The sequence below is a fragment of the Larimichthys crocea genome, chromosome I (assembly GCF_000972845.2).
Source record: "Larimichthys crocea isolate SSNF chromosome I, L_crocea_2.0, whole genome shotgun sequence".
Classification (NCBI taxonomy): Eukaryota; Metazoa; Chordata; class Actinopteri; family Sciaenidae; genus Larimichthys; species Larimichthys crocea.
This window is the reverse complement of record NC_040011.1, coordinates 16,720,102-16,738,274: the sequence shown is the minus strand read 5'-3', so window position 1 is coordinate 16,738,274 and position 18,173 is coordinate 16,720,102. Positions and strand designations below refer to the sequence as shown.

Genomic DNA, 18,173 nt, shown 5'->3' with positions numbered 1-18,173 from the left:
TGTATGAAGAGCATTCATTATTAGTCTTTATGATTTAAAACGTTTCCCATCATTATTACCATAAAGATACTTGATAAGTTGATAAGTGCTTTCAGTCGTCGGATATTTATCTCAAGATCACATACAATGTTAAAATGGTGATGGGGATATCCTATAATAAGACATTTTGGGTAGACGAGGAGGAGGTTAAAGGTTATATGGGGATATGCAGTGCACCTGTTACTTGTCATAATCTACATTCACCGGCAGATGGCGCTAGATATCTGACTATGTGCTTATGCACCAAACTCAGACAAAAGGTAAACTAGGGATAGAAACATGAAATCAGGGGTACGACTTTATCAGTTATCGACTTCATACGACTGCTACGATGCAATATTAATCTTTAATGCTCTTCTGCGCTTCACTTCTTTCTTAATTTAGGATTAGCTGTCTTCCAGACGCGCCTGTAAGCCCCTTTATTTCTATCATCGTCAGCCCAACTCGTATGAGGTCTGTGTTTTTCTACACAAACACGCCTCTAATTAAACGCTTTTGATTTGAGGAGAATATTCCGAGATAGTAATAGTTTTGTGCTTTTACGGCATGTAAATAGGCAACCCCGTGACGTGTTTGTAGGTGGGTACGCTTTAAAGCACGAGGTTGACCGTGCGGGCGGAGTTCTTTCTGTTGTAAATGACGAGCAGCGGACTATGCGGTACACACGGCGACTGTGATCGAGCGCACCCAAAGCAGCACGACAAGGAACGGTGTCTGGGTAAAAGACGTTTGGCGCGGTCGGTTCATTAGCCGCTGTCAGCCGAGGGAGAGGAGCCGAGGTCAGACCCGCGGTTCAGCTGCATTCTGCGAGAGAGTACCGAGACACATTGGTACATTTACTAAGAGAGAGTTGGTGCGGTTTAATTTCGGGTTTTCCCTCATTCGCCAGTCAGCCGTCTATCCAAGCTTGCCCTGCGCAGGCAGACGGAAATAACTCGCAAAAATGCCTCCCATCGAGAACGACGCCGGGAAGAATGAGCTCAAAACGCGGATACAGCAGCTCATTGACACCAACAAAGTGATGGTTTTCAGCAAGACCTACTGTCCGTACTGTGTCAAGGTAAGCTGCTCATTTTGTCGAAGAGATGGAGGGAGCTTGCTCAACTTCCATCTTCCTCCCGCGGAGTGCTCGGGGCTCGGGCTAATTACTGGCGTGTGTCCTCGCTGCGTTAACGCAGACACAGGCTGATACAACAAGTCACAAAGCAACTGACGACACAGATAACATAAGAGTTATCAGTCAGAAACATCATAGCCAGTCGCTTGAAGGGGGCCGCGGTTTTTAGAAAAGTTAGTTTGCTGCATAATTTATAGTTAATATTTAACAGTTATTAGCCTTCGTGTCTGGTTACAAAGCGGCACTTGTTTCTTTGAAGTTCCCGCTTTTATAATTTCAGTTGTGCCATCATAAGTCATACACGGAAGAGCTTACCTAACAATAAGAGCATTGTAGGGTTTTAATTAATGTGAAGTATGTCATTGTTGTGAATAAAGTACTAATAATGTACCCTGGAGGAAACTCATCACCTGTGTGTCCCTGCAGGTGAAAGACTTGTTCAAAGAGCTGAATGTCGAGTGTAATGTGGTGGAGTTGGACCTCATAGGTAAGATGGAGATGTTTGTTCAGTCTGTGCTATGTCTTACTTTAGTTACTTAAACGTACTACACTACCTCACCTATTGAACATGTGTAAGCAGTATATGAACGCTGAATAAATGCTCAGTAGTGCACTGTAATGTACCTGTAAGCCAGTATAAGTGTTTATGAATGTGCTAATCACCAGCTATAACTCTAACTTGTGAGTGCAGGCTGGTATTTGTACTGATAATGACTGAGAATGAAGTCAAACACAGTTGTAATAACGTAAAAAAATAAATAATGAGAAGTCGAAGGTGACATTATGGGTCAGTATGAAATGCATTTGACAGTTTTCTGCCCTGCCTGATCCAGCAGGGATGCTGTGTTCCCCCAGGCTGCGTCCTGGTTTTCCTTTGCGGCAACACAAAACATGCTGAGTCACTCAGGGTAGATGTTTGGCCTCGTGCCATATCTGAGTAAACTCCAACTGCTTTGCTCTGAGTTATTCCTGTCAGTCTCAGCTATATGTTGGAGGACTTATTAAAATTGACTTCTTTTTTTTTTTTAAGACGAGGTCGTATCCTGCTGCTGAAGCCAAAAATAGTAGATCCTCTGTTACTGACCAGACCGCATCAACATGTTTCCTGGCACAGCCGGCAGTCAAAACATTACACTTTGGACGTCATCACAACAGATAGTGATCTAGATTTCATACATGCATGCAATAATTCCATTATATTACTTAGCATATCATTTGTATATTAAAAGTAACTCAGTACAATGCTACTATGAGCAAAGCTTCAAACCAAACCTAGAATTCAGAGGTAGTACAAATATCACTGCATGAAAAGTAGTGTCTTACATGAACCTCTCTGTCCAGAGGATGGACCCAACTACCTTGAGATGCTGATCGAGATGACTGGACAGAAAACCGTCCCTAGTATCTTCATCAACAAGACGCATTTCGGCGACTGTAGCAAAACAATGCAGGTGAGGAATAAATGTGTGTCGGTGAATGAACAGGACTGTCATACATCGCTGTAAATGGTTCAGGTTGCTCGCTCAGATTCCAGAAACTATGTACAAACAGGCCTGTCGGTTTTAAGTTACATGTGAAGGTAAACCCACTGGCTTATGATTTGCAAGATGTGTCATCTCGCCCTGCCAACAACCGACGAACACAACACGCACTCAATAGGCCTTTTGTTGCAACAGCATGAATGGAAGGGGTGTAACCAAAAATGCCCAGGTGTGCCAAGAGGTCATGCAAATGAGCCGTGCATGTTTTTTTTGTTTTTTTTAAATGGGTAAATACTGAAAATGTGAGAAAATAATAACCGTTATAATTCCTTCTGAGGTGTCTCGATGCAGGATGATGGAGGGCTTGGTGAACCTGCGACAGTGGCTTCACCTCACTACACCGTCAACGTACATAAATGCTATGTTGATGCAACATTATGTTAATGTTTCTGTCAGGCTCACCAAGACGGCAGCCTGCAGCAGCTGCTGGGCGAGGCTTATGACTACGACTTGATCGTCATCGGAGGAGGGTCTGGAGGCCTCGCCTGCTCAAAGGTGATAGAATGAAGTGCAGCACACTCAGTGTTACCTGTTAAAGCTTCATTACATTGTATGTTTCTCTGTTGTGCAGTTTTGTGGTTTTGCACAGACGGAAACTGAAGCTAATGTTGAAATGCTGCAATCAGTAACCACCGTTATGTTTGAGCCGACATTAGTAAATTTACAGATTTGTGCAATGCTGCGGTAACACTGGCTCTGACAACAGGAAGCTGCTAAGTTGGGGAAGAAGACCATGGTACTGGACTATGTCGTGCCCACACCAAAGGGAACCTCCTGGGGTAAGACACTTCCACTTTAAGATGCATAGTCGGACGCCTGCGATGCAGCATTTCTTTAAACCGCTTCCACGCGTTGGTGTTCAGGTCTCGGTGGAACGTGTGTGAACGTGGGCTGCATTCCCAAGAAGCTGATGCACCAGACGGCCTTGCTGGGCACCGCCATGCAGGATGCACGCAAGTTCGGCTGGGAGTTTGAAGAGACAGGTGAGGGCTCAGAGAGACGACCCAGGAGGTCACGAAGGGGGGACGTCGCACCGGCTTGCTGTGGTAAATCAGTAGCTGTCAGCAGTCGCTCGTTGTCATTAAGGTGAACCACTGACGGCCATGTGTCTGTACGCAGTGAAACACAACTGGGAGACGATGAAGACGGCGGTGAACAACTACATCGGCTCCTTGAACTGGGGCTACAGGGTGGCACTGAGAGACAAGAACGTCAATTATGTCAACGCCTATGCAGAGTTTATTGATCCTCATAAAATCAAGGTGAGCACTTGTGACATGAAGGAACCTTGAATGTACAGATCTTTAACTGGGACTGCTGGTTTGGTTCCAGTCTTAGGAGACTGAACTCTATTTTCAAACAGAATGAGAGCTTCCCTCCTCTCTTGGTCAAGGTACCACACCCAAATCCATCTCTTGTCCTGACAAGCTGCTTTGAAATGGCGTCTACTCTACTGTTGGATGACCTGTTTTTGCTTTGGTTTCTTTTATCTTGGTCAGGCTCGGCTGAACATTCAACTTCCCTTTTTGGCTGCCTTTCAGCATCATTGCCATTGTTAGCTTTTATCTGTGATCGGACCACTAGCTGCACCCAGAGTCAAAAGTTGTATATTGATGCTTGTATTTTCTGGCAGGCAACAAACAAACGGGGAAAGGAGACGTTTTACACAGCGGCTAAGTTTATCTTGGCTACGGGCGAGAGGCCGCGCTACCTGGGCATCCCTGGAGACAAGGAGTACTGCATCACCAGGTGAGATGCCAGCTACAGGCCGACCTAATAACGCACTGTGTCCAGAGCTTGTTTTTAGACCAGAAGGTGGGTTCAGCAGACGTCTGAAGAGGCATGCGTGCTCTCTAAGAGTACAACAAACACCGTTTAATGATCTGGACTCCTGTAAGCACCGCAGGTGGCTTTGCCTCAGAGCATCCATTAATCTCCCAGCTGTCTAAACGTAATGGAAGATTAGCCTCAGGTGTCTTTTGGCCATTATGCTGCTGTTTCGACAACCCACACATGGTCTCATGTTGCTCACTTAGTCTCACAAAGCCTCAGAGTAAAGGTGTGATGCACAACACCAGCCTGAGCTCTTCTGAATGCTCAGTATTTAGTATTGTGCACTATAATGATGTTTCCTATGTGTAGGCATATTTGTTTACAGGATAAGCCCAATAGTGTGGGGAGGGGAATGCATGCTGCCGTCACTTAAAAGCAAATAGACATTTGAGCGTTTGGGAGCACTGCAGCTTCATGTTTGACAGCCCTGTTTGATTTCCTTTGTGTCTGTCCGCTTCTTCCACCAGCGACGACCTCTTCTCGTTGTCCTACTGCCCGGGAAAGACCCTGGTGATCGGGGCGTCGTACGTGGCACTGGAGTGCGGTGGCTTCCTGGCCGGCCTGGGTCTTGATGTCACCGTTATGGTCCGGTCCATCCTGCTGAGGGGCTTCGACCAGGACATGGCCAACCGCGCCGGAGAGCACATGGAGGAGCACGGCGTGAAGTTCCTCCGCAAATATGTGCCCATAAAGGTGAGCGTTAAGTGCTGCCTCAACGAAAACACGCACCATAAGTTTTAACTCTCAACTAGACATTTGACAGACATGTCTGTGTGTGTCAGGTGGAGGAGCTGGAGGCAGGCACTCCTGGCAGGCTGAAGGTGACAGCGAAGTCCACAGAAACCGATGAGATCATCGAGGGAGAGTACAACACCGTATGTACTGATCAGTTCGTCCTACCTTTTAACTCTCCATCTGTTCCTGGTGTTACTTTTGTGGAGTGCCTCATTAGAGGAGGTTATGTTTGTCCGTCAGCAGGATCACGGGAAGAAACACTGGCCCGATTTATCCTTTATCTTTAGTGAAAGGGCAGAAGGCACCGATTCTTTTTCACTTCACCAGCGTCTACGACAAAATACAATGAAGTCATCGTATTTAACTAACTAACTGACTAAACAGAACACCTTGGTGGAGGTGTCCTTCTGGCTTCAAGTTCAACAGTAAATAAATAAATAAATGCACACATGGAAAACATCCTCTAAGTGGACTCCAAAAAGTAACACAAACAGAGCTGTTACTCAGCTGCTTGTGTTCGTTTAGGAGCGTATTCAGGCTGTCGGTCAGCTAACGAGGTCGCTCAGGATTATTCCTCGGCATCGAAATGAGCAAGTCACCCAGCTAACATTAGCTACTGCTGTTAACAGTCTCTTCTCTTTTTATGCTGAGTCATAAATGAACCTGTCTAGCTTGCAGCATGCTAAATAAATAAAAGGTGTTAGTTTCAGTGTCTGTGCTGTGTTTATTTAACAGCAGCAGCCAGTTGCTGCAGGGGTAATTTACTCGACATCGTTCCGGTGGCAGTCACCAGTTTTTTGAAATGGAGATATAATTGAAATGAAAGTGGTGAAATTTCAAATTTAATGATGTCAAAGTGATTTTAAATCATTCAGAAATGAGCTGTATGTTCTGATGTTGAGCTGTCACAAACAGGTGTGTCTAAATAATCAGTTGAAACGTTCACGTGTTGTATTACATGCTTCTCTTCTTTTTTGCTACATTTAGTCATCAGTGTGTAAATAAAAAGCAGAAACTTCCCTGCAGGAATGACCGGAGGACTTCCTTTAAACTTAATCCATTTCCTCATTCTCCAGGTCTTGATAGCAGTGGGCCGAGACGCGTGCACAGACAAGATTGGCCTGGACAAGGCAGGGGTCAAAGTCAACCCTAAGTACGTTTATCATCTCATTGTATTTTTTTTTTTTTTTTTTTCCCTTTCCTTCCTACATGCGTCCATCCCATCAGATTGGGCGGCCTGTTCCTTTAAGACTCGCGGTACAGTCACAGTGATTCAGCAGTTATTGCCATCCCATGGATCTCTGCGGGGGGGGTGTGTATGTGTGAGTGCGTTGGGGGATTTGGTAGCTAGAGAGGAGGGAGGGTGTCTTGTTGCCAGCATGACAACGCTCACCGTATCAGCAGCGTAAAATCAAATATGTGAGAGCTTTTCACGCTGGTGTCATTACGCCGCGTCTGTCATCAGGAAATTTCCTGTTTCTCTTTGTCATTTCAGAGCAGAAGTTAGAAAGTAGTGTTCAAAGAAGTCCCACTTTTGCAATCAAATATTTTTTTTTTCCCATATTGCATGCTCAGCCTCGTTTTTGAGGATGTGATCTTTCCTCTCTTTTGTGAATGGCTGAACGTTTCAGCCTGTGAGGCCAACGGATTAATCCTGCATGAGGCCAGCTTACAAGAGCACTCTGCGAGTCATATGCCCCGGTCTTATGACCTGAGTAGTCTTCAGATGAAGCCGACACACAGTCTGAGCGGCCACCAGGTTCATCAGCACGTTTGCTCTGCTGCTGCACAGTGTAGGATGTTTCGTGACCTTAGACCCACTTCCCATTGGATTTCTGCCTCGTCGATGGACAGTCATAAAGTTTACCCATAAGTACCCGAGATATTTAAGAGGAAAGATATATTCACTCTGCAACAACGGAGTGAAATTGAACCAAAGTGTGGTATGTTCTTCTTCACTGACCTCCAGGAATGGAAAGATCCCCGTGAACGATGAAGAGCAGACCAACGTGCCCCACATCTACGCCATTGGAGACATTCTGGAAGGCAAGTGGGAGCTGACACCTGTCGCCATCCAGGCCGGCAAGCTGCTGGCACGACGCCTCTACGCAGGCGCCAAACTCAAGGTACGCCCCCTCAGCACAGTGAAAACACAGAGGGAAAAGCAGCAGATGTATTCTGTTTAAAAGCTGATCCACTTTCACCAAAGTCTCTGAATAAAGTTCTAAAGTTGTGCCTTTGTACAGTAATCAGTGAGGCCTCGACCACTCCTAGATTACATCAAACAGGAAGCATGTCGCTCCAGCAGCATCACAAGAGAGCAACAACTTTTTACCGCTTACCAGGAAATGACGATCTCCGATATCTTTAGACGTGGAATTACTTTTCAGTCTGAACTGCTGTCGTGTCAAACCTGAGATTCAAAGTTCTGAAACAATGAAGCATGGAAGATACAGATCTTAATACTGTATTGTGTGTGTGTGTGTGTGTGTGTGTGTGTGTTGTGTGACGGCTGAAGGATTCATATAACAAAGTCTAATTCATTTTGTGTGTGTCTGTGCAGTGTGACTACATCAACGTTCCCACCACCGTCTTCACCCCGCTGGAGTACGGTGCCTGTGGTCTGTCAGAGGAGAGAGCCACTGAGCTGTACGGGCAGGACAACATCGAGGTAACACATACACACACACACACGCACACAATTTATTAAATATCTGGCTCGTCTGAACCTTGTGACAGGCTGCAGTGAACTGAGACAAGAGTTCTTCTTTGTAATCAGTGAAGACACACACACACACACACACGTAGTGTTTCTTAAATTTGTGTGTACACTTTGACTCAGTTGGCTCCCATGAAAGCTGAAGTGTGTTCAGTGGAGGAAGTGTTCAGATCCTTTTAATAAAGTACTAATGCCACACTGCAGAGTTACTCTCAAAGCTATAGAACAGAAGTTTGATCAGGAAAACGTACTCCATTAAAAGTAAATACTCAATTCAATTATATTGTATCATTAGAATATTAGGATTTATTTTGAAAAGCAGGATTTGACTGTCGGTAGTTGAGGTGTGGCTCATTTTGTGCACTGCAACTAATTATTTTCTATTATTATTCAGTCAATCTAGCTTTCATATCTTTGAAGCTGGAACTATGAATTTATTTTTATTTTTTATTTTTTTTTGCTATTTTTGCATTATTCATTCTGTTCTGTCATTTTACTAATAAGTTCCTGCTATACTTGTTGGTATTTCGATTTAGACAAAACATATTTTAGAAGCTCTTGATTAGTTTTGTTTGCAAAACTTCAGACTGAAGCAGTCAGATCACTGTACTGACATCAAATCTAAATATCTGAAGCAGTCAGATCACTGTACTGACATCAAATCTAAATATTTGGCTGAAGCAGAAGATGCGTGGCCTCAGGTGTGAAAAAATGGAAAGAACTCGAGTACGCAGTTCCACGGCGCTGTGTGTTGCTTTTGAGCTGTTGGAGAAGTTACTGCGTTTTTGTTCTGTCTGCAGCTTCCTCTTGTCATTCTGTCTTCAGTGACTTGTTGGTGCATGCAGGCTGAGCAGTGTGACAGCCAGAAAATCGAACATTTCAGTACTGTAATATTAGCTCCTCAGTACACACAGACAAACAACAAAATTAACTTCCTTGTAAAGTTCAGCAGAAGTTGCAGACGTGTTCGATTTGTGTTATTACATGAGTAGTTAGTAATAAGTATTGGCAGTTGAATGTAGCTCGTTAGTGTTGACGCTGTGATGAATGAAGACTGGTTCTGGTGTGTTCAGGTGTTCCACAGTCTGTTCTGGCCTCTGGAGTTCACCGTGCCCGGCAGAGACAACAACAAATGCTACGCCAAGATCATCTGCAATAAACTGGACAGCGTAAGAGTTTGTATATAAACACATTAGTTGCCCCGAGCAACCGACAGCTTATAACCCCATGTTGTGTCACATGACTGACCTCGTCTTGTTGTTAACACTGTAGGACCGAGTCATTGGGTTCCACTATCTGGGTCCAAATGCCGGAGAGGTGACGCAGGGCTTCGGCGTAGCCATGAAATGCGGCGCCACCAAAGAGCAGCTGGACAGCACCATCGGCATCCACCCGACCTGTGCTGAGGTAAGACTGATGACCTTTCATTGCTGTTAGTGGTCTGCCGGCAGGTTAAATGAGTCGTAGGGTTCTCTGACTTTAACTGTGGCTGACTAAAACGACTGCCTTCTGTTAAAATTCAGCAGCGTGACTCTTCTGTCAGCGCTTCTTGATGTGGTAGGACTCTGTGCTGCTGTACAATTCCATCAGGTTGCTGCAATCCCAAAAATCCTTTTTTCTTATTACTCAATCCACAACATTAGAAAACCGCAAATAATGAGCCATGACTTCCTCTTTTATTGACATTTCTGTCAACACAGATTCTTAACGCTGTTCTCACACCGTTAGAATCCTTATGTTTGGCATTTTAGGTTAGGTGTTCTATGTAAACATCTAGAATAAAAAACAGAATAGATACTTTATTGATCGATCACACACACAACACTGGTGGAGTGAACAGCAGCCACACATGGTGGCGCCTAGAATGTGGCACGTGAACGCCTCCATCCAGGCTTCTCAACATTATGTGAGACCTGAAGTCAGGCAGATGATCAGAAACTGTTAGACTCAGGTGTACAGGTACATGAGTAAACCGTTTTTTCAGGAGCCATTGAAACCAGCTTTGGTCAGTTTTCCAGGTTATGAACTCTCCTTTGCTTCCTGCTGAAATATGTAACACCCTCACTTGGCTGGATTTTCACTCTTAATTCTGTGTGAATGATCTCGGCGTGCCAGACACCGATCTGATCACAGTCATGAAACACGACAACCTAAAGTATGAACATGTTTCTTTCTCATGCTGTGGATGAGCATTTGAATCGGGTTTAGTTTAGATGATCTTGATCTGAATGAATATTTTGAATCCCTTTTTTCTTCTGCGTACCGTACTACCACACATGCTGTGTATTAATTAGCCCTCATCATTACACATTTGTTATGTTAATGTGCTATGGTGATAATTGCAGCACATTAAGCTGCTCAGTGGCGTCTTGTTTGATGTTTGATTACTTGGATTTCCATTTTGTAACAAAGTCTGACCACATATCTTTATTTTAAATGAATGTAGCACACCGTGATGTCCGAGTTTAATTTTCTTTCATGTTCACTCAGAAAGCACCCATAGAGTTTTGTATTTTTTAATTCCAGACAGCCTTAAAATGTTAATTCCTGAAAGTTTCAAGAACACACATGTAAAATCTGCATCACAAAGCTGCGCCGCCTGACGTGTGTTTCTTCTTATCCCTTTTTAGATCTTCACCACTCTGGAGGTGACCAAGAGCTCCGGTGGAGACATCAAGCAGGCCGGCTGCTGAGGTTAAACCCTGCTCGTTTAGCAGGCTGCTCTCGTGTTAGACTCTCGTACCACCCCCTCCTCTCCTCTTAGCTCACCAGTCAACCTTTAAGCTCAGCCGCACCTCGGGCCGCTCACTTTACAGAGCGGTTGTTTCTCAGGACAAACCTAACACCGCGGCAAGCGTCTGAATCGGTGACCAGCACTGATTCAGGCTCGCTGGGAGCTAAGAGGCGACTGACTGAAGCCAGAGCTGACGACGTGCGAGTCTCCAGCTCTGGCTGAGGAGTTTGATACGAGGGCAGCCTGCTGAACAGCGGGGTTACTCTGCTGCTTGTTTGTCCTGGACTCCAACAGTGTGTCCTTCTCAGAGGAGCACCAAAACACACTACCACTGAGTATGTGTATGTTTGGGCTGTTTGTGACGTCCTGGCCCGTAACCTTAAATACTGAGGTGGGTGAGGATCGATGTACCTCTGCAGAAGCACCTGATGGTGGCCCTAATTCTTCGTCCAACCCCTAAACTTCAAACACTTCTCATTCACCCTCAGCATACAGACTGAAATATCTATTTAAATTGGCACAAAACCAAGGTTTGAATGGATGCACTTCTCTGAAGTCCACTTGTGATGGAAGCTTATTATTTAATCTGGTGTGTGTAGATGTCATCGCGTCTCTTCTGTTGAGCCTTCTTCTTTCCACACATTCCTCCCACCAGGCCTTCACGGCCTTTGGAATCGAGGTGTATACATGTTGTTAATATTTGTCTTTGCTGTGTGGAGGCACCAGAGTTTTCTGCACCCTTTCTGTGTACCAAAGCATTTATCGAAAACAAGTCTGCAGAGATCAAGAGCCGGAATAAAAATGTACACCTTCTCAAGCATCGCTGCAACACTACCAGACAGAATTGAATGAAAAATACAACCTGAATTGTTCTGGCTGTTGTCTTTTTAAAGTAAATAAATACAATTCTCAAAGTTTTTACTCATTTAATTTAATGCATGTTCGTTGCATCTGCATTATGTGTATGTAAAAGATCTATTCAGCCTTAAGACGACAGTATTCTGGCTGCTGTCAGTGAGCGACATTGGTCATCTGTGTAAATGACTTGTTTGTTGGTGTCAAACCACTGTAGATTAATTCTCTCAAGATTTAATAAAAGATGAGTTCACCATCAGTTTTTGTCCGACTCTTTCACTTTCAGATTGACCTGAGTCATAAACTCAGCAGACTTGACTGATAAGGTTACTATATATTAGATAACATTTCAGCCAATCACATGCATCCTGCATCTCTTTGCAGGCTCGGTCATTTTAAAGATGTTATCCTGAAAGACAACTCTGAAGAAAAAATGGCTAACTAGCTGGCATAGAGCCTGTTTGATAGCACTAATGTAAACAAATGAAATATGACGAATGGACGAATGAAAGTTGACATTGGCTGAAAATGGTGTCCTGAAACACAGAAAGACTCAATACTTTAAAAAGGCTGTTTTGAAATGAACATTTCCGTAATGAAATATTAGTTAACTGATAATGATGAAATAACTTTAAAATAATCTATTGAGTTTTGTATAATTTCTTCATTTATTTCATGATTAATTCAGGGCTTTATTCTAAACTTTATATTACACAGTGGTGGTGGTGACTGCATTATTCTATGCAGTCATCTGCTGGGGACAAACTGGTCAAGAGGGCCAGCTCGGTCCTGGACTGCCCCCCTAGACTCCATAGAAGAAGTGGGAGAGAGGAGGATGTTAGCAAAGCTGACATCCATCATGAACAACTCCTCTCAGCCCCTGCATCAGACTGTGGAGGCCTTAAACAGCTCCTTCAGCAACAGACTGCTGCTCCCACCATGTAAGAAGGCATGACTTCTTTCTATATATTTTTTTATCAACCTTGTGTGTATCAGCTGCTGTGACAAGTGAATTTCCCCAGTGTGATCTTCATATTGTATGGTTTGGTACAAAACACAGTAACAAAACCCCTCGCATAGAACAGCCATACAGCACTAAACAGCAAAATACAAAAACAGTGAAAATATTGATCACTTTTGAGTGACTAGAAGGAGTTTTCCTTATAATTGGATACAGGGGGAGGAGGTCTCTGTTATTTTTATTTTAAATATAATATCATATGACTACTTTTGAAATAAAGGTCCAAAATTTGGAAAAGTTTGTACCCATGTGTACCAATAATGTAGCAAGCTTTTCTCAGCCTCAGTTCAGATGTATAATTGTCTGCCAATAATCCTCGATGTGTTCATTGTTCAGGTCACTTTGAGAGATGTTTGCAAATGGTAAGAAGTGAGTAAATGTTCGAATATTTTCTGTTCCCGTGCTCCAGAATAAAGAAGTAATCTGTGTGGACACAAAGTACCTAATCTGTAGATAGATAACCCAAAGAACTGATGCTTCTGTAACTGCTGATAGGATAGTAAATCAGAGGTGGATGGATATTTTGAGGCAAAGTGGATTAAAATCATCCCGTTGAAGTGGGCAGCCTATTCACGTCATCTACATCAGAGAGCCGTGTAGAAATAATAGCATCATTTCCTCTGAGTCTCTGTGTTTCTGTGGCACTATTCAGCCTCCACAAGTGGCGGTCTCCATCAATAGCCCGGGCTGGTGTGAAGTCTTTGTTGGGTTCCCCTGGCTCACATCTGAAAACAGTCACCTGCACATGCTGTCATGACAACTCAGGCTTTGATGAAGGGTTTTTTTTGGGTGGGGTGGGGGTCTAAAACCCACTTTATTGAGGTGATCAATCTATAGTGAGATGAGCTAATTGATTCACCGGTGTTTGTTATTCCAGCAGCACATGACTGTCTGAGGCTGTGCTGAGGGCTTCAAAGCTGAAAGGCACTTGAGCTCCTGCTGTCTGTGTAATGCTTGTTCAACTCACTTTTTGTGTGACCGCCACTGTCTCAGTTTACCTGCTTCACTCCACATTGAGGAGCTGATCATCCACTAAATATATTCAATTTCTCTAAAACTGCCCAATTAAACAGCTCCTTGTGAGTCCACGTGACTTTAATTTATACGCCACTGTCCCTTTGAAAACGGCTTCTCGTATTAAAGTAAAAACAATTATCGCCTGATAACTTTAGCACAAAATACATGAAATACATCCGACCAGAAATTAGGAGGAGGGCGTGTGTGTTCTTATTTTGTGCTGACACCTGTCTTAGCCAGGAATTTTAATCTCAGTGGTTCCTTTCCTGGTTTAATAAAAGTTAAATAAATAAAAAATATATAATTATTATTGCTAGGATTTTAGTGTATCGCCAGATTTAAAAGAAAGATTTGTTTTCACAGCTAGCACAACACAGCAACACACAGACATATAGATCAGATCTATATTCATACAACCCATCTCACAATGTAAGGGAATCTTATATTCTAGCATGCCACATGGGTCAAGCACATGTCCTTGGGGTCACTGTAGGGACAGTGTCCAATCTTGATTGCTGAAGGGTAAACGTGTGTTTAGCAGGCCCGTTCTGATCATTACTATGGTAACAGAGGTCAGAGGATAGTGCTGTTGCACTCACTAGACACAGACAGATAGGTACATAAGAGTCAGATAACAATGTCGGACCACTAAGGGTAAACATATTTCCTTGTTTGTAGACTAATGATCATTTATGGACATATAGTGGTTAGAGAGGACAGCTTCTTCAGAACTGAGGCAACATCATGTGATGACAAGCATATTGATAAATCTTCTATTCATATTTCAGCATAAGACAACTTTTTTTCCACCGATTGATCTGACCACAGACGAATAAAATTTTGTTTTGTTTGTTCAGGGAAGAAACTAAAGTCGTTCTTCTGTGTCGACCGAGAGGGTGATCGGTGTCATTTGCTGTCATGAATGTTAGCTGTGTGAGAGCTGTTGTCCAGATTGTTGAAGCCATGTATGAGATGATAAACATGGTGAAGAATGATGAATGTCTCGCAACAAGCAACCTGCAACTGTTCAATTCAGCATTTTGCTCCACCACCATCCAACAAGGAAGTGATATTTGCATCAGCTCATGTTGGGCCGAGACAAACCACAGTGGATTCTTCCTCTATCGTGTAACTTAAACCTCTTGGCTTCACTGTTCATGACAACATTATCTCTCCCTTGATGACCTTTGTAATCATGTTTTAAATTGACACCAATATAACCCACAGCTGAATGACTGGGCAGTTTTCATCGACTCCTGCTGCAGCTAGCAGCTTGTGGACAATGTAGTTCAGGGTAAAGTGTCCTCAAGGAAAGCCAGAAGGAAACCCGAGCCTTCACTGACACTACGGAGTGTAATCATTGAGAAGTCAAAAGTCATCCCTGTCTCACTGTGACTTGCTAGTTTCACAACTCACTCCTTATCATGATTGGCCAGCTCACCCTATTGGTGAAACCAACGTAATCAGATCTTACATGTTGATGTATGGACATGTAATGACTGAGAAGTTCCTTTGTTTTCTGCTCACTGGAAATGATTAACCAGTGCAATAAAATGAGAGTGGGAGTTTTAAATACATCACTTTAAATGCAGTATACCACGAGTATTAATCCATAACATATTAACTTATCTGAACGTTTTGCAACCAGTCACAGTTTTTCCCAGAAGTCCTTCTGTCATTACTTTTTCTTGATATCACACAGTTGTTAACACAAGCTGTCTCTCTGTTTTTGTAAGGCCCATGTCTAGATTTGGGATGCATGACAAGTTGCATGAAATATCTATTAGCCTCCAACAAACTGCATTTTAATACATTCTCCTATGTAGTGTTCCCTGGTTATGAGGTGAGGAAGTGATGTTGCGTGTTTTAATCTAGTACGTATGATATGATGATGACAGTATGATGACAGTAATCATTTCACATTAAGATATATTGATTTTTTATCACTTTAACGTCATTTAATATCTAAACTAATGACTCCTCTCCCTGTAGTTGCTCATGTTAAGATTGTGCATTGTGTTTATAAAACTATAACCAAATCTAGATTACACTTGTGACCTCCAGCTACTCTGATTCACATGTTTTGTCCTGATCTGCATAACTTTTTGCACTCTGACGTTGCTTACAGTCAGTGGCCTTTAGAGGGCAGACCAGTCTCACAAATGTCTGCATCATTTTTCTGGCCTTGAAATCATTGAGAGGATATTTCTCTCTGGTCTGAACACAACACTTTAAATACTTAATTTGCCCGAGTTCATTACATCCTCAATTGTGAGCCACCTAACTATAGAAAACATGAGGAATACTCTCTGCTGTGATGAGTTACCAACTTGTTTGCATCGAAATGAAATGAGTTTGAAATGATTAAAGTACAGTCTGTTCTATTCATGCGCACACATACTGCATGCTGCATTTATTTCGGAGCCTCTGTTTTCTCTTGCATTTATAAGCATTGCTGCAGTTTGCTCCTTTTGTACATGATGTTCCCTGTAAACCAGCGTGTGTGCCTCCTCCTCCTCTGCTGCTGCAGGAAATGTGTTTGTAATGAATCTTCAGGGCAGGTTTTATATAAGGAGAGCAGGGCTGGCAGCACATACCAAACGGTATAGAGTGTCTTTCCAACTGGGAGTTGAGCCTTGGTCTTGTTTAGATGTTATGTCACTGTATTTCACATACAGTACATACCTCAGAGGAGACAAAGTACAACTTAGTGCTGGGAAACTGTTCTATTTTCTCAGTGCTGCATTGTTTTATGTTATCTATGTATATATTCAGCAGCGACTGCACATATTAAAGGGCATCTCTACCAATTTTTCACATCAAAGTCTGTTTACAGGGCCTGGAGAGTCCTAATACATAATGGAAAAAAAGTTTTTGTGTTTCCAAAGGAAGCTGAGCCATGTCTAATAAATTTCCTCAAGTGGTGTCACTCGAGTCAGTGTCAGTTGGGTCTGAAGACTACAAGTTAAAATCAAAACAATCTGGAGGTGTTGTGGAGAGGAAATTAGCTTAGCAGGTCTCTAAAGCCCAATCATCATCTCTGATTGAGGATTGCAGCTTTTAGCATGACACACCTTAATCTCTGACTGAACTGTCAATGGTCAAGTTGCATCGTGGGTAATGTAGGTGCCAGATCTCTTTAGAGACAAAGAAAAAAAAAGCAAACAAAGCACATATAAACCACTTATGAGAATGACTACTGACTACATTATGACTAGTTATGACTCAATTTTACAACAGACAGAACAAAAGATCATAAAGGACTAATCTGATGTTTACAGTGTTCATCACCCATAGTATAAAACATGATGTAGTGGCTCCGACTGCCACCTTCTTGGCAGTCCTACCCCACCTCACGGCTAATCCAAAAATAGACAAAAACATGGATCATGGGTGGAGCTGATGCGGATTGAAGGAAGCCTGAGTGCTCAAACAAGCCACTTGTAACGGCACCTTCCTGTCATAGTGGCCAGGCTGGTAATTATGCATAACTTGAAGTCTTAATATAATATAAACAGGGGAGTTATATAAAAATTCACCTTCAGTACAGTTTTCACGAACAGGAAAATTAGCTATAGAGACCAAAACTGTTTTTTGTACCCGGCTGTAAACATGTTTATCTCTGCTGTGAAGTTAGACATTTCAACATGGGGACTTTTGGAGACTGACTTGTTCTGGAGCCAGCCTCAAGTGGACGTTTGTGGAATTGCAGTTTTTTTTGCACTCCCATTAAATGGTGTTGGACCAGCAGACCAACATTGCCACCTATAGAGCATGCTGTTACTATGGCTAAAATAAACAGAGCAGGTACACAGTGCAACCAATACTGAACTTCACAAACAGACTTCAAATACACTACGATGGACAAAAAGACACCATGGGTTACATGGTCTGTGTCTAAGTTAATAGATCATACTTCAACTAAAATGTCACAATCTTTATCTCTTCAAGAGTTGTTTGAATATCTTAAGAGTATATTCATGAATCATTTTGCTGCAGTCAATTTACATCTGATGAAGGCAATTATACATTTCCCCGTTGCTGTTTTTGAAAGTGAGCTATAGTCTGTATATATTTCAGCTCATACTACCTGATATTTCCCTCCATGGATCAGCAGCTCAAGTTCAATATCAAACTCTCATTTTCATGTTTGTTTACTGACCGTCTTTTGGCCTGGTTGTGTTTGCCTGCTGTCCTTCACTTCCACAAAGGTATTAAGATGGAATGCAGATATTGCCTTGGAAAAAAAAACCTCATGGATTCAGAGTAGTAATAAATTTCACTTTTAGACATTGGGAACATTCCTTTGAAATAAAAACACATTCAGTCAGTTTCCAGGTCATGCAGATTAGCTCTATCTATCTATCACTCTATTTACTTCCTAAACCTAAAGTCTCTTAAATTCTTCTAATGATTTTTTTTAATGAAGGTTCAATTATGATAAAATGATAAAATTATGAAGTTATTTGTTATAGTGTTTTTCCAAGTTAATCATCACTCATTTGTTCATTTAAAAGCAACATTTCATGACTTGGTTGAGTGTTTCAAACTGCTTCATCAAC

At 42.6% G+C, this 18,173-nt stretch overlaps 1 protein-coding gene across 2 annotated transcripts; it reads left to right on the top strand.

The window, feature by feature from the left end:
- The first annotated feature begins 672 nt into the window (after positions 1 to 672).
- txnrd3 (thioredoxin reductase 3) lies at positions 673 to 11,832 on the top strand. Of its 2 annotated transcripts, none has more exons than XM_027282338.1 (16): positions 673 to 1,099; positions 1,583 to 1,643; positions 2,498 to 2,607; positions 3,094 to 3,192; positions 3,404 to 3,476; positions 3,561 to 3,743; positions 3,817 to 3,959; positions 4,331 to 4,446; positions 4,998 to 5,223; positions 5,313 to 5,405; positions 6,342 to 6,418; positions 7,235 to 7,391; positions 7,829 to 7,936; positions 9,058 to 9,153; positions 9,257 to 9,391; positions 10,615 to 11,832. In XM_027282338.1, the coding sequence occupies exons 1-16, from the start codon at positions 983 to 985 to the stop codon at positions 10,675 to 10,677; spliced, it is 1,857 nt and encodes a 618-aa protein (XP_027138139.1). In that variant the 5' UTR covers positions 673 to 982; the 3' UTR covers positions 10,678 to 11,832. The 2 variants fall into 2 exon arrangements, with proteins under 2 accessions (XP_027138139.1, XP_027138142.1); XM_027282341.1 differs by having other exon boundaries at positions 677 to 1,099; positions 3,561 to 3,680.
- The last annotated feature ends 6,341 nt before the right edge of the window (positions 11,833 to 18,173 follow it).